This window comes from Gossypium hirsutum, chromosome A08 (assembly GCF_007990345.1).
Source record: "Gossypium hirsutum isolate 1008001.06 chromosome A08, Gossypium_hirsutum_v2.1, whole genome shotgun sequence".
In the NCBI taxonomy this organism is placed as follows: domain Eukaryota; kingdom Viridiplantae; phylum Streptophyta; class Magnoliopsida; order Malvales; family Malvaceae; genus Gossypium; species Gossypium hirsutum.
The window spans coordinates 127,451,879-127,478,638 of NC_053431.1; the positions used below are offsets into that span (position 1 = coordinate 127,451,879).

Sequence of the window (26,760 nt, forward strand, 5' to 3'; positions counted from 1 at the left end):
TGTCTCAAGCACGAATCTAACGGTTTATTGCACATATAATATGCCGCATATTTTTCAAGTCATGCTATATACTTCTTGATTCATTACAGACAACTTATACATCAGAACACGCAGCAGTGCAGAGGCAGAGTATCGAGCATTATCTCATGGTATATGCGAAGGAGTTTGGATACAAAGACTTATGGGGGAACTAAAAGTGCCTTACACCAGGCCTATGAAGATGTACTGTGACAACCAGGCAGCTGTCAGCATAGCACATAATCCTGTGCATCACGGTCGCACCAAACATGTGGAAATAGATTGCCACTTTATAAAAGAAAAAATACACTCAGGAGTAGTGTGCATCACCTACCTACCTACTAGACAACAAGTTGCAGACGTGTTAACTAAAAGTTTGAACAGAAACATGTTTGAAGAACTTATTGGCAAGCTGGGTTTGATAAACATCTACACTCCACCTTGAGGGGGAGTGTTGGAATTCCTAAGATTAAGGACAGAAAACTTACCTTATTACTAGGAGTTCCCTTGTAAATAGAAACTAATCTCAGTCACTGATTCTTAGGAAGTTACTGTTTTTTAGGGATTGTTTTCCTTGTTTGTGTTAATTTCTCTCTTTATAGGTGTAAACTAATTAGCAGAATGAATAACAATCTTTTTCAAAGTTTCTTCACTCTGAATCTCTGATATTCATTTAGAGGACAATGATATATGGATATGTTACACCTAGAAGTGCATGCTTTTCATGAGTGGCTCTTACCAATTTTAACCAGGAACTCTTCCTCCTACTGATTTTCAATACATTGTAATATCCAATTAGTACTTTCTCAGTCATCAACAATCTCAAAAATTTACAAGGCCTGTTTGGTTTGTTATATATGCTATTTGCTTTTTGCTCCTAAAAGGCGCTAAAGTAAAAATCAAATGATAAAAGCAAAATCATAATTATTTAAAAATAAACAAATACTTGTTAGACAACACAATTCTAACATGATCAATTTACAGTAAAGTAAATCATGTTTCTCGTTCTAAAGAAACTTACATTTGAACTATTAGTTCTTCATAAACATAGCTTGCTTTTACATTCAAACATGCTTCCTACCTTTTGCTTTTCAAAGAAATAAGACAAGCAAATAGCAAAGGGTAGAATCCAATTTGTTAGTTACTAAAGAATCATAAAGACCATCCTCTTGTATTTAAAAGAAGAATCAAATCGAACATAAGAGTAACATCCAAACCCAAAACAAGAATCAAATAAGGAAACATAGGATTCTATTCGTATAGCAAGTTTCAAACTTCAAAAAAGACAAGTCAGGAGTAATTAACATACCTCATCATCATCATCATCACCACCGTCTTCCCTATTCTTCTTAAGGCGGGTTGTGCCACCCTCCTTGCTGATGGGTAATTTCAATGCTCCAAATGGAGTGTCAACGTTGATGTGACCTTTCATAGAGTAACCTGTTCCTTTTCCCCTAATCATGTCCCACAGAGCAGATCCGAAATCCTAGGCCTGAAGGAGATAGGAATCTCAATGTAACTGATTCCGTTTTTGTCTATCTTTGCAGATTTTTCAAGTTCTGCAGATCCAATGCTGACCTCAGATAGCCAGACCTCACAGTCAAGTGCATTGAGTCCCAAGTCTTCTTATTCCCCCATTCCATGGATTGGTTCCAACATCAAGACCGGTGGAGGAGAACTCAAGTCAATGCGCTTACCAACTCCTTATCGACCTTCAAATCTCTTATCTAGACAGGATAAGCCTCTACCTAAGTTCATTTGTGATGAAATCTTTTCCTACCCTGAGGTCAGGCTTAAGCTTATTCCCGTCAGTTCCCTCACTCTCTTTCAATGGCATCTGCTTTCAATTCATTAAGAAAGAGATTGCCCGGTGTGAACTCCTACCTTCTAACCATGGAGGTCGGAGAAGTCCTATCTCGAGTGACTGGTAATTGGGGTCTAGAAGCATTGGTGATTGATTCTTCTTCTCAAAGCTTGAATCCGCTCTTTCCATTCCGTACTAGTGTGTTAGCAAGTGCTCCGACTAAGGAAAGATCTAGAATAGCCTGTTGTTATTCCATCTTCGAGTCGAGTCCGGATAGACTCCCTCGGCTAAGAGACTTATCTGTCACTTCTGTAACTTCTCTTTAGCTTCTTAATTGAATTGGCCAGTAGTTCGCCTTATCAGTAAAAGTCATTCTTAATTTCTAATTTCAAATGAAGAACTGCTATAGTTTCCTCCCAAGAGAATCTCTCAAAGTGTATCTTCTCCATATCGATATTGGGCTTGTAAGGTATAGGGATCTCTCCAGTTTTCTCAAGAGGTAAAGTTAACCTCCCAAAAACAGGAACATCAACAATGAGATCAACTTTCAGCCTATATGGAATGATATATTAAAGTAACTGGTATTTTGACAGTCTCCTCACCGTGAGCATGGATGGTTCCAGCATCTGGAATCAAGCCTGAAATGAGTTTTCTACCATCACTTTCAAAGAGGTAGTCAATGACGACGAGGGGGATTGGAACAGGGTTTGGGTTCTTTATGATGACATCAACGACAATTTCTGCTTTCTCAAGATTGATATAAGGGAGGTGAATCTCAGCTACATCTGCAGTAGGCTTGCCAAAGCCAATTGTTTCCTCCATCTTCTCCCCAATGTCATGAATTAAACCCTTGACCTTGTCTATAAATCCACTGTTGTCTTCTTTGTCATCCACCTTGTCCTTAAAATCCCTTTCAACAAATTCTGGCTTATCGGATGATGACATACCTTAATAGCAAAGCTTCCAAGTAATTAATCAAATAAAGTTATTAGAAAAATGTTCAAAACATTTTGTTCTTTTGATAAAAGAAACTACAGGAAGCCCTAAATACTAAATAAATTAGTTAACATAGATCGCAATCCTTCTACGACTGTCAATTGAAGCAAGATTTAAAGCCAGAGGATATATAAATTGGTTGGCATATGTGTATAAAGAGAGAAGCAGAAGCAGCCAAGCAAGGAACAGCTGAAGGGACTGGAAAAGAGAGTCTTAATATTAAGGATTTGATCTAAACACTAAACATGGAGCCAGCCAGAGCACAAAGGAAAGATAGTGATCTGAGACATAAAAATCATCGAAGTGAAGAACAGCAGCCAAAATATCCAGATCCAGATCATCATCATTGTTTCAGACATGACAATTTCTCATACTGTAACAAGTTAACAACGGCAATAACATTGTAACGATCAAAAAGAAAAGGTCATATACTAGTTTGCTACTACCATTCCTAAACTTAAAGGGTGACTGGTTTGATCATAACTCAAATCACTCATCTTCCGGTGGAGGGATGAGGATCCAACCCACCATCTTTCGAATATTGAAAATTTAAATTAAAAAGTGGAAAACAAAGAAGACAGATAATTTGTAGTGAGATATACCTGCAAGCAGCGTTTTTCTTATTCTGATCTTGTTATATGTTTTGTGATAAGAAGAAAGCGGACACTGGCCAGGGGGATTATATAAGATTGGGACTGGAAAAGAGAGTCTTAATATTAAGGATTTGATCTAAACACTAAACATGGAGCCAGCCAGAACACAAAGGAAAGATAGTGATCTGAGACATAAAAATCATCGAAGTGAAGAACAGCAGCCAAAATATCCAGATCCAGATCCAGATCCAGATCATCATCATTGTTTCAGACATGACAATTTCTCATACTGTAACAAGTTAACAACGGCAATAACATTGTAACGATCAAAAAGAAAAGGTCATATACTAGTTTGCTACTACCATTCCTAAACTTAAAGGGTGACTGGTTTGATCATAACTCAAATCACTCATCTTCCGGTGGAGGGATGAGGATCCAACCCACCATCTTTCGAATATTGAAAATTTAAATTAAAAAATGGAAAACAAAGAAGACAGATAATTTGTAGTGAGATATAACTGCAAGCAGCGTTTTTCTTATTCTGATCTTGTTATATGTTTTGTGATAAGAAGAAAGCGGACACTGGCCAGGGGGATTATATAAGATTGGGGAAATGATAATAGGTTAGATCCAGAACATTAGCAGCCAGGCAAAGACTGCAGCCTTAGATCTGGTACTCTGACTGAAGCCTCAGGCCACTAAGATAAACGTAATACCAATCATATTGCAAATTTCAATGTTTAAATGAAAAATAGCTCCTTCTATCCCTTTCCAGTAGAAGTTTTCATATATAAGAAATGAACCTTGCAAAATACACCAACATGGCTATATCAAGCCAAAAAAAAAAACAAAATATAGCGGTACAAGAAAATAGATCCTAAAATATGATGGTATTCACAGGGCATTAGACAAGATTAAAAATGATTTAGATTTAGGTGGAATAGAAAGGTAAATGGTCAACCTTGCCAGGCAAAGAATCATAACCAAAGATGCTGAACAGATGGCTGAGCTAGACAAGCAGTCACATCTCTTAATAGAAATTCTTGTAGTATTAAAGAACACAAAAACAATGTCTTTTGGTGTAAGAATACACACGAACTATCCAACTCTGACAAACTAGAGCAAAGTGGATTACCTGCTGGTCATCATCATTTTCAGCTGGGTTATTCCTAGAAATCTCAAACCTTCAGCATTCTCAGGATTTTTCATAACTTCAGCCTCTAGGGCAAGCGCTGCTTCACTCAAAAGTCCTTTCCTCAATAGCTCTTGACCTTCTTTTAAAGGATTTTGATGACCAACATATGGATTCATATCAGAAAATACAAAGACACCCCTTGAAGCGTCCGACCGCTGAGGAACCTACAAGTTTTCACATCCAAAACATTCATGTAGAATTAAGAGAGGTTATAAAGTGAACTTCTTCAAGGCTACCAGTCTTAGTCATCATATGAATTTGCCCAGTTATCAGACGAACTATCTCCCAAAGCCCCCCCACCAACTTGACGACCAAATTCTTCTGCCCAGTCATCAAGATGCAACTTTGAGCATTCATTGACCCATTGATCATCGACAGACTCTTTTTGCAATCTTTCAGCACCAAATTCATTGGCCCAATCGTCAGGTCCACGGAAAACCTATTAACCATCAAGTCAAGAACGTTTAATGAAATGAAGAAAATTAGAATATTAGAAACAAGTTATCCTATCTTAGAAACAAGTTATCCTATCTTGTTCAAGCAGTTTTTCTTTTAAAGCATCATGAGCTTTGCTTGTAATATGCGCAGATATATGGAGCTTTCAAATACTGCTCCGCATGTATGAAATCCGTGAATGGAAAATGGATCACTCGAAGGTCAATGATGGGATTTTTACTTTCTTCTTCTTTTGTTTTTTATTTTTATTTTTATTTTCTCTTCCTCCCTTTCTTTAATACGCAGATTCTATCTGGGTCTCATTCTATTTTTTTCCTGATTTTTTTTTTAGCTTTTGTGTAACCACGTGCCAAAAAAACACACTTGCTACAGCAGGATATTGAAATCCCACCCTTCATCGGATTGTAATTTCAGGTATGATTTTCACTTCGACCAACTTTTTCTTTTCACGTCTTTTTTAGTTTCAGACCTATGCTTATCTTCTCTTATTTCTGTGGGTATTGTGATTTTCATCTTTAGAACAAGTTTTCATTTCTGTTTTAGTTTTCAGATTTATGCTTCTTTTTTAGTTTTTTCATTGTGTTTTTGTTATTCGTTTTGGTGTTCAGCCTTATGAAACACTGCTTATATTCGTCTTTTAAAATCTTGTGATGTCCTCAATTCTTTTTGATAGTTTATCGCTTGGTATGTGTTCTATTTTTTTCGATTGTTTGTTTCCCTCTGTATTTAAGGACATTTTCTTACAAATCGTTCAGTCCTATTTATGAGATTTTATAGCGAAGATATGTTTCTATCAACTATACAAGTATCATCTACCCTAGAACCTTAACTGATTAGCAGAAAATAATGAAACATTTTCTTGTTTCTTTCCCTTTTATTCTCTTGATTTTCCCTTTTTCAACAAGTAAAAACATTTATATTTAAGAAAAAACTAATAAAATCATACTGAGTTTTTAAATATTTTCAGAGAATCTGACATTAGATATTCTCACGACGACGTTTTAGTAAGTACTGTGATATTGGGTTAGCTGCGTGGCAGCAGATTTTTCTAGTGTTTTGTTCTAGTTAATATTCATTTTTATTCTGCAAGAGTGATATCCCATTCCGGAAATTGCTATTCCTAGAATATCCCATTATATTCTTTTCCGGTTCAGTATTTTTGGTGCCCGGTTCAGTTGTTTTAGTTACCGGTTCAGATTTTTTATGTGTTTGAACCGAGAAACCTGTTGTATTTATTCCTTTCAGGGATATCCCATATAGGGTTATCCCGGCTTTGGGATATCCCATGTAGGGACATCCCGCTTTGGGGTCTAAGGGTTAGAGGCTTGGGGCTTGGGTTTGAGGCTTAAGGTTTACGGTTGGGCTGGCTGTTTTTTGGGCTTTCATTTTAGTGTTTAGGGCTGTGGACCGCTTAAGTTTTGGTTACTGGGTTATTGAGCTTAGGTTGTACCCATGTACTGGACTGGTGTTGGGCCTTCTTATAGTTAGTCAGATGGGCCCTTTTATTATTATTTTGTTCTCTTACTTTGGGCTTTTTTCAGTTTTGTGTATATACTATTTATTTAGTTATTTTAATATCCAGTCCTATATTTTTCAAAAAAATAAAATAAAATTCAAACCGTTTTCAAAATAAATAATATAAAAACTCTTTCTTCATTCATCTCTCTCACGTTCGGTTCTCCCTTGATTCTCTCCTCTTTTCCCCTTTTTTCTATTATTTTTGTTCTTTTTCTCTCTTCCTCCTTTATTCTCATTTCTAACAAAGCGCTGCCGCTTCCTCCACACACTTTCCAGCGTCTTACCTCCGATGAGGCCAGCTTCCTTCCCATCGTTGTGAGATTTAATTCGTTGTGCGTTGTGCGTTGTGACATTCTGTTTCTTAGTTTTCTCCAAAAGTCTGTACTTCAGTTTTTTTTTTTAAAAAAAATCTAATTGGGATGCTTGTTGATATTGATCAGAATTGGAGAATTTCAACCGATTTGCTAATTGCAAAGGTTTTTGTCAATTTGGGCTTCATGATCATTTACGGTGGAGGTTGTCATGATTCGTGGATGCATATATGTTTTCTTTTTCATACTGCTATGTGCTTGCATTAGTCAGTAAGTATTGGGTATATTTTCTTTAAAATAGTTGGGATTGTCTGAGTTCTGTTGGGTATGATTTGCAAATGGATTTTGATTGGAAGTTTTAGGTAGACCCATGGTATCTCTGTATATCAGCTGAATGGGAAGTTTTGTGTGATTATTGATATATCCATGTGGTGAAAATACTCTGATTTTGGTTAAAGATAGAATTATATTCATCTGTGTTACCTAGCCTTACATGAAGGGAAATTGAGTTGTAATCTTTTAAACGAATAGGTTCTAGTCTCAATCCTTAGATTAACATAATTTTAATTTGCTTATTGGTTGATGCTTTTTTACTTGTATGTCAGTGGGTATTTTTATGATTTTTTTTTCTGCTTTATAAATCCTTTGTCTTTGCCTTTTCATCTCTGTTTTTAGTTTAATATGTATGCTCCTTTTCACTTCTATTTTCTGTGTGTTTTTGTCATGGTTTATGGTTTCACCTTTAGAGAATCACTGTTTCATTCCTTATTGGAAATGATAGATGTTAGTGGTTAGATACCAAAATTGATAATTAAGTACCAAAATGTGAATAAGAATTTAAGTAACAAAAATGTTAAAGAAATATATAACAGTTTTAGAAGGCTAAAATGGTGAATAAAGTCATTAAGAAAAAAACCTAGGGTTTTCAGTTTTTCTCAAACCCTACCACAATATTGTGTCCAAAATACTCGCAACATGGAGATCTCGAAGGGTGCATGCATGGAGATCTCGACAATGTCTACGAGACCATTAAATACATAAAAAACACTCACAACATCAAAATCGACCTCCTCCTTTGTTGTGGTGATTGCCAGGTTCTTTCTCTTACACTCCCACTTTCTCCCTTCAATTTGTTGTTATTATACAAAATTTTTGTCACTTTCCAAATACCCATTTTGATATGAACTTAATTTTTTTCGCTTTGCAACTTAGGCAGTCAAGAATGAAAGAGATATGGATAGCCTCAATGTGCCTCCAAAATATACTTCATTCTGGATATACTATTCAGGTGAGGAGGTTGCCCCAGTTCCCACCATTTTTATTGGTGGAAATCATGAAGCTTCCAATTATTTATGGGAATTGTAAGTCACCCCCTTTTCTTCATATGTTCTAGCTTGGGGATTTTGATTTACAATTATTTATGGGAATTGTAAGTCACCCCCTTTTCAAAGCTGAAATGGTCAAGCAACTATCAAAATCCCCAAGCTAGAACATATGAAGAAAAGGAACTCTTGTTGACCATTTCTGGTTGCTTGTTGGTTGAACCATATTTCCTAGATCCAGCGAGGAACTCTTGGAAGCAAGCCTGCTGCTCAGCTGCTCGAAAAACTCAAACCATCGTATTGGTTTTCAGCTCACTTGCACTGTAAATTCACCGCTCTTGTTGAACATGAAGAGGGTGGTCAAGTGACCAAATTTCTTGCACTCTATAAATGCCTTCCAGGGCTCAAATTCTTGCAGGTATGTATCATAAGTTTTGACCATTTCATTTAGGTTCTTTCTTTGGGTCTGTGCTGGAAGCTAATAAATGAATTCTGTCTTTCTCTGATCTTTTAGATTGTTGATATTGAATCTGATCCAGGACCTTATGAGGTTCAATATGATGAAGAATGGCTGGCAATAACACGAAAATTCTGTCTTTCCTTCGACCTTCCGATGTGCAGACTTTGGGTGTGTGTATATATGACATTTTTGTTTTGACCATTGTGTTTTGACCATGATACTCATCTCGCTCTTTCTTTCTTTTTTGGGTGGGATGGACTAATATTTTATTTGAAAATGTGCAATTTTCTAATTTTGCAAGTACTATTACTCAACAAGAACTAGTGAGCTGACAACTGCTGTTCTAATATGTAGGAGAACACAGCTCGACATGCAAGATTGTCGTCTATGGGTTAAGAGCAGGATAGAAGACAGAGGAGCCAAACCTTGTGAATTTTCTCAAACAGCTACACCTCACAACCCCTCTCATTCAGTTTCAAACACTACTTTTTTCTGGTAAATAATATGGTGATATTTTGATGCTTTTCCTTCTTTGAGGTGCTAAACGTATCTCCATTAATGGTTTTATCTTTTGGATTTAAGAAACTCACCATGTATGTTTATATATTTATGCCACTTATCACTGTCATGATTAGGCATCTTGATATTACTGTCACAGTCATTCCGGATCACTATCCATCATTTTTTATCTTTGTTTAGCTCAATTAATTGTTGGTTAGCGAATGCATTCTTATTTATTTAGAATTGCAACTAGAATATTCATGACTTCTGCAATTTGTTTTTGGTCAATTTCCTTTTTAATTATTAAAATTTTCTCACCTTGTGTAGGTTCTCCCCATAATCCCCAGACTGTATCTTTCTTGGAATTGCTAGATCTTCCTTATGTTCTTGATAATGCATTAGACTCCAGGGATACTCCTGCTTCATTGCCTCGAAAAGGTAAAGGGTTTTCTATTTATCTTGTCCCACTCAGTTTTGATGCATTGTCCCGTTATACAGTACTTGGCGGCTTTTAGTTAATCTTCATTGTGATGCAGTCAAACCTAGAGAATTCATGATTCTAGGAATACCTTTTGCTTCTCGTGTTTAATATGGTGCTGATGCTCTCTCATATAGCTTAATAGGATAGATAATTGATCATTTGCTTTCAATCAAGGTAGAACATAGAATGCGCCTAATGTTTTGAGCATCTGTGCATATCATACATAGTGCTTTAAATTTGCCTCATATAGGTTGATTGAGCTAAATCCATTAAAATTTCTTAAGGTGACATGGTTTTTCCTGCTGGTTCATTAGATGATTACAGTGAAGACATTCCCATTGAAGACAAGAATGAAATAGAAGATGATGCAGAACCGAATAATGAAAACAGGTCCTCATGAATGTCAATAATGTTTTCTATCAACCAAGAGGTTTATTAGTGCAAAAAGATTGATGGCAATATCTTGCTATTCCATGAGGCTTTACTGATTTGTGAAGTTGGCAGCTTAGTTTAATGGCCCACACTTTTCCAACTTTCATCAGCAGAGGAGAGCACCTATGCAAGTTGTGGGGTTTGTTGTTTTCCTTTTTCTTTCTAAAATCATGTATAGACATCAAACATTATATCAATAGCTATTATCACAGTCAATCATTATATGAGCTTGAATTTGGAATCTCAAAATTCTCGGGATTTTTCTAATTGAATTGATATTATTAAAATGGATAAATCACAATAGCATGGGGTTGTATCTTGCTTCTTGCAAATTTAGTAATTGGTTGAATTCCGACATCCAGGAACATCGGACAAGGCATGGCACCCTTTTTCAGGCATGAATTTATTTCTTTTTCAATAAGCAATTTTCAGACATGGCCATTGGTTTCAAAATGGTAGCTAGATCTAGATATATGGTACATGGCCACTGCCGAGAGTTTATTTGGTAGTTTTTCTGGATAACATGTCTTTTTAATTTGTTGTGAGTTGTGACATTCTGTTTCTTAGATTTCTCAAAAAGTCTGTACTTCAGTTTTAAAAAAATAATAATAATCTAATTGGGATGCTTGTTGATATTGATAAGAATTGGAGAATTTCAACCGACTTGCTAATTGCAAAGGTTTTTGTCGATTTGGGTTTCATGATCATATACGGTGGAGATTGTCATGATTCGTGTATGAATATATGTTTTCTTTTTCATACTGTTAGGTGCTTGCATTAGTCAGTAAGTATTGGGTATATTTTCTTTAAAACAGTTGGTATTGTCCTAGTTCCGTTGGGTATGATTTGCAAATGGATTTTGATTGGAAGTTTTAGGTAGACCCATGGTATCTCTGTATATCAGCTGAATGGGAAGTTTTGTGTGATTATTGATATATGCATGTATTGAAAATACTCTGATTTTGGTTAAAGATAGAATTATGTTCATCTGTGTTACTTAGCCTTATATGAAGGGAAATTGAGTTGTAATCTTTTAAGTGAATAGATTCTTTTAAGTGAATAGCCTACTCCGGGTATATCTCACTTCTATGCTATCTCTGTTCACAAATATTAGCCTGCTTTTTTTCTTATTTGGACCGGGCTACTTGTACTTATTCTTGGCAGGGATATCCCATTTTAGGGATATGTTGGGGTTGGATATTCCAATTTTGGGCTACACCGGTTGTTGCTATCCCGGCTTGGATCTATCCCGGTTTGGGGTTTTTAAAAAAATTATATATAAAAAAGAATATAAAAAATTTAATATGCACGGGTTGAGTTTTTTAAAAATTTTAGATTATTTTTTGGGTTGAGCCCATCTCAACCTTACCTTTTAAGTTCACCTAATTTTTAAAAAATTCTCCCATGATTATTAATGCATTAAATTATGTTTTATATTCATTCAAACTAGGCTAGCTATTTGAGTATCTTATTTATCTTATTATTCTGGGAGGGAGAGCAAAGGTGATGAGGAATATCTCCACGAACCGGACTACCTGTCACTCTTATTCCAGGCAGGGATATCCCATTTTAGAGATATCTCAGTTTGGGAATATCCCATAAATGGATATTCCGGCTTGGTTATAGCCCATTCGAAGGATATCCCGCCGTTGGTTTAGGTTTTTTTTTTTTTTTGATGAAAAGTATTGGGTTATTATTAAAATGCAAAAAACAAATAAAACCATCAGGAATTAAGCAAAAGAAAAGCCTGGAAAAATAGGCCTAATTTTATCTGGTTCTATTTATCACTGCCCTGCTTCAGACCTAAATTTGGAGATGCTAGAACATAACTTAAGCTCTTTGGTATATTTTACAAATATTTTTATAGAATTGTGATTAATTCCATATGGAACTGGATGAGAAGGTCATCAATAGTTTGTTATCCTACTAAGTCTTGGACTCTTCAGGAACTACTTAATTTGGAACTATCAAGTGAATCTTATCTTCTTTCATTTGATCATATTTTTGTAACTTTCTTTTTCATTTTTGTCTGTTGCTTACAATTATGTAGCAATTGGAAAGTTTACTTGAGTTTGAATAATCTTTGATAGACTTTTCTGTCAGTTTTGAGTTAGGGTTTTTAATTTTTTCTAGTCAATTTGGTTCGATTGGATTTGGTTGATCTCCAAATATGGATCAATGTTTTCTCATGTTAATTTGCTAAGAAATAGCCTTTAGTTTTGCGTTAGGCTCGAGGTTAGGCCCTTTCATTTCTCTGTAGCTTCTAGTCAGGCTGGCTTGGGCTTTTGGCATGTTGAGCAGTTAAATAGGTGACAATCAAAGATAATGTGTTGTCCTTTCTGTTAACACTAGCTGATATCTGATATTTGATCAACATTAAGTGAAACGTGATAACGAAATATCAAAAGTTTTAATTAGAGAAGCATGAAAATCTTCAGCTATGATTATAGTTTTTGTTTGCAAAACTATAATTTGAGGTTGAAAGTTTTAGCTTTTTAACCTCTTAGTTTGATTTCTATTTGCTAATGTTAATTTATGTTATTGTTTTCTGTATGAATCATGCATTCACCTTGTCAGTTGAATGCGAGAATGACCTAGTTTTCTTATTTATCTGTTTGGGGGCAGGTTCACACGAATATATTCTTGCTTTTTCTTTAGGTTAATATGTTAATTCTTTTCTGCTAGGTTTAAGTTTATTTGACATTCATTTGTGCTAACATTATGTTAGTTTGCCTTTTTTTTTTGTTTGTAGGTCTTAGCTTTTAGGGACATATCTCCCCGGGCTCCTACGCACATTTTAATTATTCCAAAATCAAAGGATGGCCTAACTGGTTTGTCTAAGGTACAATTTTTTTTGTCCTCAGGACTAACTGAGCAGTAAACATTTATGCCCTCTATCATAGAGGAAACTACAATTATGGCTGGGTATTAATTTGGAAAAAAAGTATGGAGTATTGTTAAAAGAGTGCTGCTCAAGTTTTGTCAATTTGATTTGCCTTTTGCGTTTTGCTCACTCTTGATGCTGTATGAGGAAAAGAAAGAGAAGGAAAATAGGAGTGAAATTTAATGGAAATTGTATCGAGAAATTCTGGTGGTAAAGACTAAGAGAGTCTTTGTGGTTATAAGAAGGTGAGGAACTGAAAGAACATCAATGCTGAGGAAAACCTTAAAACTTGATATGCAAGTATTGATAGGTATAGGCCATAAATCCATGAGATAAATTGAGCTTCTAAATATATCCGTACAATGAAAAACCCTAATATAACCTTAAAGCAATATCCATTATTCATCCTTGTTGGAAGAAATTGCCTTTAGAGTTAAATTGCGTATAGCCCTCCTTCGTTGTGTCAAAATAGATGACCTTCCCAATGAACAGAAAGTATGTCACCGAGTCTAGAATTAAACAGCTCATCACCAAGTTATTTCAATCCATCAACTTATTGCAATCACTAAAAAACTTGTAAGGTGTGTAATGAAACAAACATAAGGCTCAAAGATGTCCGATGAAATAATTTAGTGTTAGAATTTGCAATTTGTGTATCCAAGGCTTGTTCATTTGTTTTCTATCTCATAATCATGTTGAAGGTGTCATGTATTTATTATAAGTTTTGACATTTTAAAATGATTGGTGCTATATTGATTTTGATATGTTTCTGTGCTTGTGTAATATTGTAGTTTAGCTATTTTTCTTGTGTCGTGTACGATATTACCAGGTGTGTTTAGTAACAATATTTTCTCTAAAGGTTTCTCTTTTTAGGACGTCGGCCATTCATATTAACCCAAGGTATCTCTCTCTACAATCTCAAGTGAATTTTCTACAATCTCTCTCTACAATTTCTGCTGTCGGCAAGTGTTATGCCAGCAGTAAGTGTCCTAAATTTCTTTTGCTGGACAACTTATTTGGGCAACCCAAATAAGATCGCTTGAAATGTGAAGCTGATAATCACCTGCATCTATGACCTCCATGCTCTGCTCTTTTGCAACAGGAATTTAGGAATATTTTTGTATGTCTCTTGAAATTATCTTCAATCTTATTTTCACGTGTGAGTCACCCATTCATTTCTTTCAGTGGTATGTTTTCAGTGCTTTATTCGATATGTAGGTTTCTCTACCAATGCATCATGTGCAAATTTGAAAGGACATGCTAATGTGTTTTTACCAGGGAACTATATCTAACTCCTTGTGCTATTGCAGATGGATATACCTTCCAATTTGTTTTTATCTTTCCTTTTCTTTTTGCCACTATCTCGTGCTTTGAGTAGTCTTTGCATGCATGTCACCTTTTAGCCTTGTTTTCTTGCATAACACAATTAATGAGCTAAAACATACAGGAACAAGCTCAGTTAACATCTGTAGATCAAATGAGAGGGGGAAATATAGAAAGTTTGGCTGCAATTCAGCAGACTAGGATGCTTGCACATACACTCTCTCAAAACAGTGATCCTAAGTTTCGGGTTATTTAAAACTGGTTGGCTAAATACTTGCAATGTGTCAAGATAGCTCTTAATGATATAATCGTTACTATGCATGAGTTAATATAGGCACTTATGTGCTGTATGTTTTGGGGCATGCAGAATTCAGAATTTCTTCAATTTGTATCCAAGATGAGTTGCGGTGAACTTATCATTGATGATAATCAGGTCAAACCAGCATCAGAGAACTGGGCAACAGAATATGAGCAACAGTATAATGGAGGTGCTTCTTGGGCTGATGAATTTGCTCATGATGGGGCAAGTAGAGATCTTGTGGATGCTAAAGAAGCGTATAGATTAATATGTCCTGATAATCAGTCATAAATTCCTTTTAGCATTTTCTTCCTCCTTTTCGTCTGCCTTGCCTACGTAGACTAAAATGGAACTAACATCATTGACCTTAGGTAGTAATCTCATTCACCAACCCTAGGTGGTTGAAACTAGTTTTAATGATTTGAGAATGTCCCAAATGATAATGATGGTTTGGTTAGTGCTATTATCTATATATCTACTATAATTTAGCAAATAAAGTGTGAATGACTAATGATTCTGTATTATTACATCTTCAGTTGAACTTTTAAATCAACTAAACCTGTAAATCTTATATGAGATTATCTATATTTGTTATTTATAAAATATGCTACTCACCGTTTTGGTGGTTCTTAGTATTTCTATGGGCCAAACCAATGGGACATGGAGTTCGCTGCTAAATTGAGCAGTGAGAGCTTCTTGATTATAATAAGTTAGAAGATAAACTGTCACTGATGATTCTTGTAATTGTATATCTCTGTTTGGTATTAAACCAGCTAAAAACATTGTAATTTGTATAAAAGTTCTTATTATACAGAATCTGCTACTCTGGTTGGTGGTTCTTTGATTTTCTTCAACCTGATCAATGGGCTGAGGAGTTTGCTACTGTATGTGAACAACTAGGGTCTTTTAATTTGTTTATTCAGGATACAAAGTGCAACTAATGATTCTGCGTGTTATGTATTATTTTGAGACTCTTAAACCGTGCGAAGCTCTTATTCTTATTTGAAATATTCTAATTTTCTTCATTTCATTAAATGTTCTTGACTTGATGGTTAATAGGTTTTCCGTGGACCTGACCATTCGGCCAATGAATTTGGTGCTGAAAGATTGCAACAAGAGTCTGTCGATGATCAATGGGTCAATGAATTCTCAAAGTTGCATGTTGATGACTGGGCAGAAGAATTTGATCGTCAAGTTGGTGAGGGGGCTTTGGGAGATAGTTCATCTGGTAACTGGGCAAATTCATATGATGAGTAATTGTGGTAGCCTTGAAGAAGTTCACTTTATAACCTCTCTTAATTCTACATGAATGTTTTGGTTGTGAAAACTTGTATGTTCCTCAGCGGTCGGACGCTTCAAGGGGTGGCTATGTATTTTCTGATATGAATCCATATGTTGGTCTTCAAAATCCTTTAAAAGAAGGTCAAGAGCTATTCAGGAAAGGACTTTTGAGTGAAGCAGTGCTTGCCCTAGAGGCTGAAGTTATGAAAAATCCTGAGAATGCTGAAGGTTGGAGATTGCTAGGAATAACCCATGCTGAAAATGATGATGACCAGCAGGTAATCCACTTTGCTCTAGTTCAGAGTTGGATAGTTCGTGTGTATTCTTACACCAAAAGACATTGTTTTTATGTTTTTTAATACTACAAGAATTTCTATTAAGAGATGTGACTGCTTGTCTAGTTCAGCCATCTGTTCAGCATCTTTGGTTATGATTCTTTGACTGGCAAGGTTGACCATTTACCTTTCTATTCCACCTAAATCTAAATCATTTTTAATCTTGTCTAATGCCCTGTGAATACCATCATATTTTAGGAAACAGAACAACCTATTGATTAAGCAAGCAAGAAAACCTTTTGAACACGAAGGATCTATTTTATTGTACCGCTACATTTTGTGTTTTATTTTCTGGCTTGATATAGCCATGTTGGTGTACCATGCAATGTTCATTTCTTATATATGAAAACTTCTACTGGAAAGGGATAGGAGGAGCTATTTTTCGTTTATACATTGAAGTTTGCAATATGATTGGTATTAAGTTTATCTTGGTGGCCTGAGGCGTCAGTCAAGAGTACCAGATCTAAGGCCGCAGTCTTTGCCTGGCTGCTAATGTTCTGGATCTAACCTATTATCGTTTGTTGTCAGATGAACTAGTTGTGCATTACATTTCACTTATCATCGCTTCTATGTATTCTTGAACCATGTCAAAACCTTTTTGGCTTAATAAAAATTTATTTGAATGGATAAGTCCCATCTTAAACTATGTTTATATCAAGCCTATGAAGTTTAATGTTTCACATTTATTGCAAATTGTTTTGGATGATTAAAGTGTCTGCTTGTCATTATCTTGAGACTTACATGGATTATACAAGACCTTTTTATACTTCTGTTATTCTTTATTAATGCATCTGCAGTTTTATGTGGTCTTTATTGGGGTCCAAATATTTGACTTTGTAGAAAAAATGTAATTCACTGATTAGATATCTCTGTACAGGATATTGCAGCAATGATGCGCGCTCAGGATATCTCTGTACATGGTGCTTGTTTCAATGCCTCGGAAGTGACCACTGGAAAAACTAATGATAACATGAATGATGGCATGGTTGAGATTTCTAATAATGAAAGGTTGGATAAGATGTTGGAATTTTTATCTAAGAACATCTGGGAACATGTTGAATCTGATGAATTTATGGAACATGTGCGTCAAGGTTTGGATTCTCAGCCCTTTTTACTTGGTGGAAATCAGGCCACGTTAATTCAGCTCTAATCTCATATTCTACCATTAAACCATGATCCCTTGATCTCACCAGCTGGGAGAGTCGGTGATCATGTTGATAATGATCACCATGGAGTTCGACCATTAAACCCTGATCCCTTGATCGCATCAGCTAGGAGAGTTGGTGATCATGTTGATAGCGATCACCATGGACTTTGTGTACCAGAAAATATGGAGGATTCTCAGAAATTATAATCCCTTATGAACATTTTGCTGACAGGGTTGACCAACAATCCAAATCACAAGATAGCTCAAAAGGGGAGAGGCAAGTTTCACATTGCTTTCTTAGCTGTGGGATTTATTTAATTCAGGAATAAACATTCCCAGATGAGACTGAAGCCTGGAAACACTGCAACTGTGGAAGATCCAGATGTTTGAAACTGTAAGTTCACATGCGAGACAGAACATTTCACTTGAGTAATATGTTACTCGGACTTGGTTTAAGCATATACCCGAGATCGGTATGTTTCATTTTCTTTTAAGTTTTCTTCATGTATTTAGAAGATGTTTGGAACATCATACTCCAAATGCTCAGAGGGTGCTTAAAAAAAGTGAAGATGTTTGGAACATCTGTTGAGTTTTGTTGTTTGTTGTGATTGGCAGTTATTGTGAGTGCTTTGCAGCAGGGATCTACTGCAAGGATTGTTGTGCATGTGATAACTGTTTGAACAAGCCAGATTATGAGGATATTGTTCTTGATATTCGACATCAAATTGAATTGCGTAACCCTCTCGCATTTGAACCTAATGATTCCCCTAATTCTATGATCTTACACGTTTTTCCCTTTAAATTTGTGTAATTTGATAAGTGTTTGACATGATGAACACTCCATCAGCCAGGCACAAAAGCGGATGCAAATGCAGGTGGTCAAAATGCCTAAAATAGTATTGCGAGTGCTATCGGGTATGTTTTAACTTTTTAGCTCCATGTTACTTATGTTGCTCCCAATTTCCTTTTTTATTTTTAAGAACTTTTATTCAAGATCCATGTGTAATATACACCTGGACATAGATATGTTATATGACCCTCCAAGTATATAAAAGAACTCTTTAAATTATTAAACAAATCAGTGTTAGACATAAACTGACAACACTCAAGTTTGTGTTTAATAGATGGTTGTCGTCTTATTTCCTTTTCGGATGAAAAGTCAACTTGTTAAGATGATATAGTGTATGAACTTAATTACCTCTAATCAATCCGACTGCACAAACATTCTTCATTTATTTTTAGGTTAAGGATGCCACTATGAGGATTGTGACAATTCTTTTGGCAAGAAGTCAGGTAATTTCTAAACTTGAAAATGATTTAACATAACTATAAGGCCGTCTACATTTGCACAAGCAGCCAAACTTAAGAGGGGGCTCCTGCACTAGATTGACGGAGAAGAAAGATGAGTGCCGAAAAAGAATCCTCTGTCTCTCAACGTCGCTTGTCCTGCACTAGATGCTTAGACGCTCTCTGGTTTTGCTATTGTATTCCTCCCCCTCTCTATTTTCCATTTTTTTTTTACCAATTTCAATTTTTTATATGAATTGTTTTGATAATTCGTTGGGCAGCTCCGGTTCATCAATTGCAACAGTATTACAGAGAAGGAGTTTTGCATAATTGCTATGGAAAATGGAGTGCTCTTTGGGATTGTTTGTATTTGAAAACCAAGCCCTCTTCTCAACTCCAGGTTCTTTTTCCTCTTTCTTTTAATTTCTTTTCCGATTTAAAAGTATTGGAAAAAATTTTAAGGAAAAACTATTATTTCAAATTATATTTAATTTTTTAGCTTTTAATTTGTTAATAAGCTACTTAGTGGTTGCCTTATGCATAAACTGTGGTTCATAAACTAAAAGCTGATTGGAGAATGGTCGAAGATGAACTATCAACAATTATAAATGTAATGTCTCTTTCAATTTGAGCAGCCATTGATCACAAATCTCAATTTTAGTTGCGAGTGCCATCCAAATGAGATATCAAGTTCTACTGAGAATCCTAATTGCTTGGGATTAGCTTGTTTTCAATTGTAATGTTAAACTAGGTCTTTCTGTAGTATCCTAAATCTTCCATATTTTTGGGAATTGTAAATGGTGCCCTAAATCTCTGAACCATAATGAAAAAAAGATAGCATTTTCACTTTTAGGGTTTACATATCAATAACTGACTAAACATAATTTTATTGTTATGTTTCGCATGCTGTGAATTCATCTCTTCAATAATGAATTAATGAGAAGTTCCAAAATGTTTAGTTAAGTTCAAAACTGTGTTATACGGATATGTGTCCTATATGAGTATACTTAATTTTTTTAGAGTTACTTCTTATATTCGGAAGAGCATACCCTTTACTCATGTTTGAATATGTGTTGAACAAGGCTTTAGGGAAATGAAGGAGATGAGTAAGAAAACATAGCATGTCATTTTATGAATGCTAATGATGATAACATTCATGTAAACGGAACGATGACTAGGAACTGTAGAGAGGTTTATTGACAGCCCAACTATTTGGTTTTTCCATGTAGAAAAAACTTAAATTGCAGTTGCATTTTACCTGTGCTGTCTGTTCCCCAATAATGAACTGGTCCTGCTGAAAACAGGAAATTCTGGAGGCTCGCGAGAAAGCTGAGTCTCATATTTGGACATTTTGGACACTCGAAGAAGCACAAGCTTATTGGAAGCAAGAATTTCGACATTTAAATGGTCGAGAATTGAAATAATCGAAATAGACTTTAATTAAGCTGCATGTTGCAGACTTACAGCTGAGTTTTCTTGTTTTTTTCCCCTTTAAGTTCCAGTTGTTACCTTTTAACTATTACAATAAATCAATAAATCAGTGCAACAGAGAGTAGAGGTTCTTTTGTTTGTGTTAAGAGCTGTCTATATAAGGGCTGTGTTTTTTATTTTTGTTTAATTTATTTTCACTAGCGGTCTTGCTAAGGGAAATAGATGAGAATTTTTTGGAATTTTGAGGGATGCTGATTGTATTTAAGAGGATGAATTCTAAGGAATAAACGTGGAAGTGGCCTTATGCCTTGAAATTATTAGGTTCATTAATTGATCAGTCAGCTGGTCAAATGTTTCCTGGGAAATGAGATAGCAGATGTATTAGGTAAGGTTGGCATTTGAAGGGAAGTATTTTCATGGCTTGATGGTGATATTTGTTCTTTTTATTCAGTTCTCTGTGCGATCATTGGTATTTCCAAGTCCTGGTGCTGTCTGTTCTTACTTGACTTGTGCTACTGATGTTTTAATTCTACATATTGGTTCTGAAATGTCTTTGTCCTTTGTATGCTTTTGTGAGTGTTGTCAGTTATTAGTGAAAGTTGTCTTAACAAAAAAAGAAGATACCAGGGCTTTTCATGTTCAAGTAAGAGTTAGAAAGAATGCAACTGGCTCGAGAAAGTGACCTTTAGAAACTACAAATATAATGGGTATCTCCATTGACAATGGTGATGCTCTTTTCCTATTTATATACATATATATATTAATGAATTCGGGTCTTCCTGGCATTCTAGGTGATAGTTTATTCTTAATGTAACTTTGGATATGTGGTAAATATTTTCGTTTTGGGGAGTAAATTTTGGTACAGACATTGCCTATTAGTCCAACATCATCGGTGTTTTCAATTGAATGTGTTTTCTGTATTTTATGGATATTGCTTATTGATTCCTCGATGAAGATATCTTTCAATCTCTGCATTAGAGATGGAATTTGAGTAGCTGTTAAAGTGTGCGAGAATTCTGTTCTTCAAAATCGTTTCGGTGTGTTTAAACATTCAGATTCAGCACCAGAGGTGGATTCGTTTACCTATTGGCTTCGACACCAGAGTTATGGTGGTTCTAAGTCATAGGACTCAGATTCTTTATATTGTGGATATTAGCTTTGTGATTATGTACTTGGAAGTAGTTCCGGGTTGTTTGGTTCTTGAATCCGGGACCGGTAGTGGCTCATTAACAACATCGTTTGCAAGGGCTGTGGCGCCAACGGGATATGTGTATACCTTTGATTTCCATGAACAGAGGGCTGCCTCAGCTAGGTAAGCCTAAATGTTTATTGTTTGCAAAAGTGCATTGTGATGAAATATGATATAGTAATTGCGTAGGTTAAACTTGAATACTTGGTTATCTTGAGTTGATGTCTTCATAGTTTGAAAAGTTAAATATGTAATTATGTATAGTATAGATTTAATAATATAGTATATCAATACACAGTTAAGTAATAATTAAAAATATTTTCTTCTACAGTAAATTATTTTATTATGATGATATTTTTATATGTAAAATCAATAAAAAAAACAAATAATAAGATTCTTAAAAGAAAGTCAAATCTCAGACTTTTAGTTTTCATCTTTATAAATCCTTTGTCTTTGCCTCAGTTTTTTGTTTCAGATATATTTATTCATCACTCGAAGCAAAGCAAAAGGGAAAGTAGGAGGGTTTTGAGGAGAGTGAAAAATGGCTGGTCCTGCTTCATCGGAGAGTGAAGTCATTCTGAAAATACTATTCGGGTCAGGAGGTTGCCTCAGTTCCCACCATTTTTATCGGTGGAAATCATGAAGCTTCCAATTATTTATGGGAATTGTAAGTCACCCATTTTCCTTCATATGTTTTAGCTTGGGGATTTTGATTCTTTCATGAGAAGGCCTTGAATTTTACCTTCTGCAATTGAAATATGTGAACTTTAGGTATTATGGGGGATGGGCAGCACCTAATATATACTTCTTGGGGTTTGCTGGGGTTGTGAAGTTTGGCAATATCCGTATTGGTGGACTTTCCGGAATTTACAATGCGCGTAATTATTGTTTAGGTGGGGTTTGAAGTTCTTTTACTTGTCTATTTTGTGTTTATTCTGGAGTTCTTTTAATGGTGATTGTTTATTTACTGCAAGCGAGTGTCAAATATGTTATATTGATTCGTATATAGGGTGGAGAGTTGAAGCTTTGAAAGTGAAATGAATTAGCTAGGGAGCTTCAAAATTTTAGGGGCTAGTTCCCTGTGAACCCCTCTGGCTCAAATGTTTTTGGGTGTAGGCTGCATCGGATTGTAATTTCAGGTATGATTTTCAGTTTTACTAACTTTTTCTTTTCAAGTTTTTTTTTAGTTTCAACGCTATGCTTATCTTCTTTTAGAACAAGTTTTCATCTCTGTTTTAGTTTTCAGATTTATGCTTATATTCGTTTTTTTAAATCTTGTGATGCCGTCATTTTTTTGATAGTTTATAGCCTGTTATGTGTTTTATTTTTTTTGTCGGTTGTTTTTTTCCCTCTGTAATCTGTATTGAGGGACATTTTCTTGCAAATCTTTGAGTCCTATTTATGAGATTTTATAGCGAAGATATATTTCTAACAACTATATAAGCATCTACCCTAAAACCCTTATGAAACACTGCTTATAGTCATCTTTTTAAATCTTGTGATGTCATTTTTTTGATAGTTTATCGCCTGTTATGTGTTTTATTTATTTTTCAGTTGTTTGTTTCCCTCTGTAATATGTATTGAGGGACATTTTCTTGGAAATCTTTGAGTCCTATTTATGAGATTTTATAGCGAAGATATGTTTATAATAACTATATAAGTATCTACCCTAAAACCCTAATGAAACACTGCTTATATTCATCTTTTTAAATCTTGTGATGTCGTCATTTTTTTGATAGTTTATCACCTGTTATCTGTTTTATTTTATTTTTTTCGATTGGTTGCTTCCCTTTGTATTGAGGGACTTTTTCATGGAAATCTTTAGTCCTATTTATATGATTTTATAGCGAAGATATGTTTCTAACAACTATATAAGTATCTAACCTAAAACCCTAACTGATTAGCAGAAAATAAATGGTGACATTTTTTTTGTTTCTTTCCCTTTTATTGTTTCCTCATTTTCCCTATTTCAAGTAAAAACACTACATTTGTTGAGGGAATTAGAAAACACTAATTAAATCATATCGAGTTTTTAAATATTTTCAGAGAATCACATTAAATATTTTCACCACAACGTTTTAGTAAGTACAGGGATATCCCCGTCAAAAAAAAAAAAAGAAAGAAAAAGTAGTGGGTTAATTGCATTCAAAAAAAAAGAAAATGAAAAAGTACAGGGTTAATTTTCATTCTTATTCTAATCCACGGATATTCGCGTTTTATCCCGTTTCGGGATAAGCTATTCCAAGAATATCCCCATTATATCCCATCCCGGTTCAGTTGTTTTTGTATCCGGTTCAGGTTTTTTTACATGTCTGGACCGGGCTATCTATCGTACTTATTCCAACCTGGGATATCCAATTCAACGGATATCCCCGTTCGGGGATATTCTAAGTAAGGATACCCCGGTTTGGTATATCCCATTCAAGGATATCCGGGTTTGGGGTCCAGGGGCTTGGGGCTTGGGTTTATGGTTGGGCTGGTGTTTTTGGGCTTTTGTTTCCTTGTTTGGGGCTGTGGATTTAATAAATCCAACAAGCCAACTCTAGGCCATTCATGATTTTAATCCAACAAACCAAATGGACCGTCTCAATGAGGGGAAGAGACTAAGGAAGCCATCCGCTAAGAAATGAAGCTTCACTGTCCTTTGTTATAGGTTTTATGAATAACCTCGATTTCAATCTCTCTTCTCCTGATATATCTCCGGCAATAAAACTCCACCGTTTCATTCCATCTTCGTTTGTTGGGTTTCGGCTCAGATTGACTCCCGTGTAAGAATTCGTGCCTTTGTTTCACAGTTCGACTCCTTATTTCTCTTCTTCTAAAGTTTCTTCTCATTTGAATCTTTGCCGTTATCGTTTTTACACAGCTTTTGGTTTGGCATTATGGGTCGATCATAGGATGGTTGACTGAATCGGTTTCCAAATTGGGTTTTTGTTTTGTATTGTAAGCAATTGAGTGAATTGGGATTATAAATCCATAAATGGATTTTGGATTTCTTTGTCTTTGTTGTTTCAGAAAGTGATTTGTTTGTAATTTATGCTTTTGGTTGGTTTAAAATAACTATTTTGGAGTGGCATAGGGATTGTTATAGTTTATTTTAAATGAAATAAAACACAGTTCATCCTCATCTACTCAACTACTATAAATTTAGGGACACAATATGTTTGGGAGTATGATTTGGTACTTTTCAACGAAACCCAAGCCGAATATGAAGCCAATCGAGTTGAAAACGTTGCCAGAGCAAACGCAGACCATAACCAGAGTCATCGCTGACATATATTGAAAATTTATATATTAAGTATAAAATACATAAAACAAAGGCCAACAAATATGTAGAGAAATAGAAATTTTTCTACATGTCAGTTCATAAATTCAGCGTGTAAAAGTGTAATTTAGAAAGAGCCTTAAATATACATTGGAGATTTAAAAAATCTTCCGAGAAGAAGATGCCCTTTGTCCTCAGTCTTTTCAAATCCCTTTCCTTCCCCATCATTTCATTCTAGAGTTCCCCATCATCAATATACTTTTCAATCCATGGTTGAACACTTTGCTATTTTCATTTAATCTACAGTTGATATATATTTAAGGCCACTTTCCTTGTACAAGTGCAGTTTGATAAATTTGGAATTCTGTTTTTGTTTCAGTAATATCAGCAGTATTGACACTGCTTTTCTGGTCTGTTCAGTAATCCGTACTGAGCTTTATGTCATTGGAAACCCACTGCGAATTTAACCAATGTTTATTTCCACTCAAGTTCAGGTCAACAGAAAATAACAGATAGGGGTTTTACCTATGTTTTCTAGCTGAAGTTGGCCTTTGCTCTGTGGTTCCAAAATTGCCAAATTTAAAAACTAATGCAAGTTTGTGAATAATGCAGGAATCCACGGTGTGAATTGAGGGTCCATCGATAGTGCTGTAACAACTAGTGTATAGCCAGAGTCCACTGACAATGCAGTGACCCCCAATGTCAAGCCAGAATCACCTGGGAAGACCCGGTAAGTACTTTTTTCATTAACTGAAAGTTTTCTGGTGATCTAAAAATTCGAAAGTTGTGTTTGATGTTTATCTTTAGATATATGCTTATTTGATGTTCTTCAGAAGATTTAATAGGAAAGTCGTCTTTTAATGTTTCATTTTCCTAGTGAATAGTCTGCTTTAACATTTGAATCTCATTCATGTTCCCTTTTCATATGTGCTTGTGTTACGAGGTTCAATATCTAGTAACATTTTTTTAAGAACCTTCGTAAAGGCTTTTAACAGCTACTGTTTCTTTTAAAAACAAATGCTTTTGGTTATATCTAACCTATTATCATTTGTTGTCACATGAACTAGTAGTGCATTACATTTCACTTATCATCCGCTTCTATTTATTCTTGAACCATGTCAAAACCTTTTTGGCTTAATTGAAATTAATTTGAATGGATAAGGTTCCATCTTAAACTATGTCTATATCAAGCCTATGAAGTGTAATGGTTCACATTTATTGCAAATTGTTTTGGATGATTAATGTGTCTGCTTGTCATTATCTTGAGACTTACATGGATGATGCTAGACCTTTTTATACTCTGCAGTTTTATGTGGTTTTTACTGGGGTCCATTTATTTGACTTTGTAGAAAAAATGTAGTTCACTGATTAGATATCTCTGTACAGGCTATTGCAGCAATGATGCATGCTCAGGAGGCCGATCCTACCAATCTGGAAGTACTTCTTGCTCTTGGTGTGAGTCATACAAATGGTTAGTGAATGCTTATCCCTTTAATCAAGTTGAGATTAAAATTTTGGAGTGTCAAACAAATAATACTGTTTGAAAAGTTCAGAATTAGAACAGACTGCTGCTTTAAAGTATCTGTATGGATGGTTACGTCATCACCCAAAGTATGGTACTCTTGCGCCGCTGGAGCTTGCTAATTCTTTGTATTATGCTGATGTAAGTACACTAGGGTATAATTCTTTGTTTTTTTGGTTGGTTTTTGTCTTTTGGAACATGCCTTGATATTGCAATCTTGGTTTGAGTGTAAGCCGCTTCCTCTAATGTTACTGTGGGATAGTTTGCTTATGTTGTGAATGCTGTGATTACAAGAGTGTATTTTTGCATATGATTTCCATGACTGCAATGATTATATGTTGGACTTAGAGTTTTACATACGGTGACAGGATATAATTTTCCTTAAGATTCCTAACATTACATTTTGGAAATGTTGGCAAGGGTGCTGCAACTACCTGAAGCATTTGAGGTGCAAGATGTAAAAAAAGCACTTTTTTGAGTAAATTAAGGTGAATATGTAAATTTGTGCTTCTTGAATCAAGGGGGCTTTTTTGCTTCTATACAAAAAAGTGTGGCTTGGACTTGGCTTGTGCTTAATCAATTGAAAGGATGGCATAAAGAAATGCAAAACATGTGATAACCCAACATGTCAATCTTCTATGTGCCGAACTCTTATGGGTTGCATCATCTTTTCCTCTATTTCTCTTCTTTCTTATCTTTCGATGGTATAGT

The 26,760-nt window shown here is 35.2% G+C and overlaps 2 protein-coding genes, 2 long non-coding RNA genes and 1 pseudogene across 11 annotated transcripts in view; 3 read left to right on the forward strand and 2 right to left on the reverse strand.

The window, feature by feature from the left end:
- Positions 1–5,368, reverse strand: LOC107943546 (uncharacterized; annotated as a pseudogene).
- On the forward strand, positions 5,233–10,303 carry LOC107943544 (lariat debranching enzyme-like). The gene is made up of 8 exons (XM_016877304.2): positions 5,233–5,262; positions 5,394–5,476; positions 8,104–8,179; positions 8,449–8,631; positions 8,728–8,843; positions 9,028–9,168; positions 9,502–9,612; positions 9,970–10,303. Exons 1-7 carry the CDS (start codon positions 5,248–5,250, stop codon positions 9,512–9,514), a joined length of 627 nt encoding a protein of 208 aa, XP_016732793.2. The 5' UTR covers positions 5,233–5,247; the 3' UTR covers positions 9,515–9,612; positions 9,970–10,303.
- The window catches only part of LOC107943542 (peroxisome biogenesis protein 5), a 20,002-nt gene continuing 3,239 nt past the window's right edge, over positions 9,998–26,760 (forward strand). The window contains exons 1-10 of one of the 8 annotated variants that reach the window (XM_041075396.1): positions 9,998–10,226; positions 12,840–12,929; positions 13,831–13,871; positions 14,419–14,817; positions 15,652–15,820; positions 15,936–16,151; positions 17,086–17,299; positions 17,402–17,828; positions 17,971–18,270; positions 18,598–18,648. In XM_041075396.1, coding sequence (XP_040931330.1) covers positions 14,717–14,817; positions 15,652–15,820; positions 15,936–16,151; positions 17,086–17,299; positions 17,402–17,562 — 861 coding nt within the window. In that variant the 5' untranslated portion in view covers positions 9,998–10,226; positions 12,840–12,929; positions 13,831–13,871; positions 14,419–14,716 and the 3' untranslated portion in view covers positions 17,563–17,828; positions 17,971–18,270; positions 18,598–18,648. Of the gene's footprint in view, positions 10,227–10,506; positions 10,564–12,839; positions 14,818–15,651; positions 15,849–15,907; positions 16,152–17,085; positions 17,300–17,401; positions 17,829–17,970; positions 18,271–18,597; positions 18,649–25,913; positions 25,999–26,080; positions 26,191–26,760 lie in introns of those variants that run through there. The other 7 variants (XM_041075398.1, XM_041075395.1, XM_041075394.1 and 4 more) reach the window with 7 other exon arrangements.
- On the reverse strand, positions 16,500–25,829 carry LOC121204818 (uncharacterized). The gene is made up of 2 exons (XR_005899979.1): positions 25,566–25,829; positions 16,500–16,716 (listed from the first exon to the last, which is right to left on the reverse strand). It is a non-coding gene; the product is annotated as an uncharacterized lncRNA (long non-coding RNA).
- LOC121204817 (uncharacterized) lies at positions 22,414–24,389 on the forward strand. The gene is made up of 2 exons (XR_005899978.1): positions 22,414–24,030; positions 24,129–24,389. It is a non-coding gene; the product is annotated as an uncharacterized lncRNA (long non-coding RNA).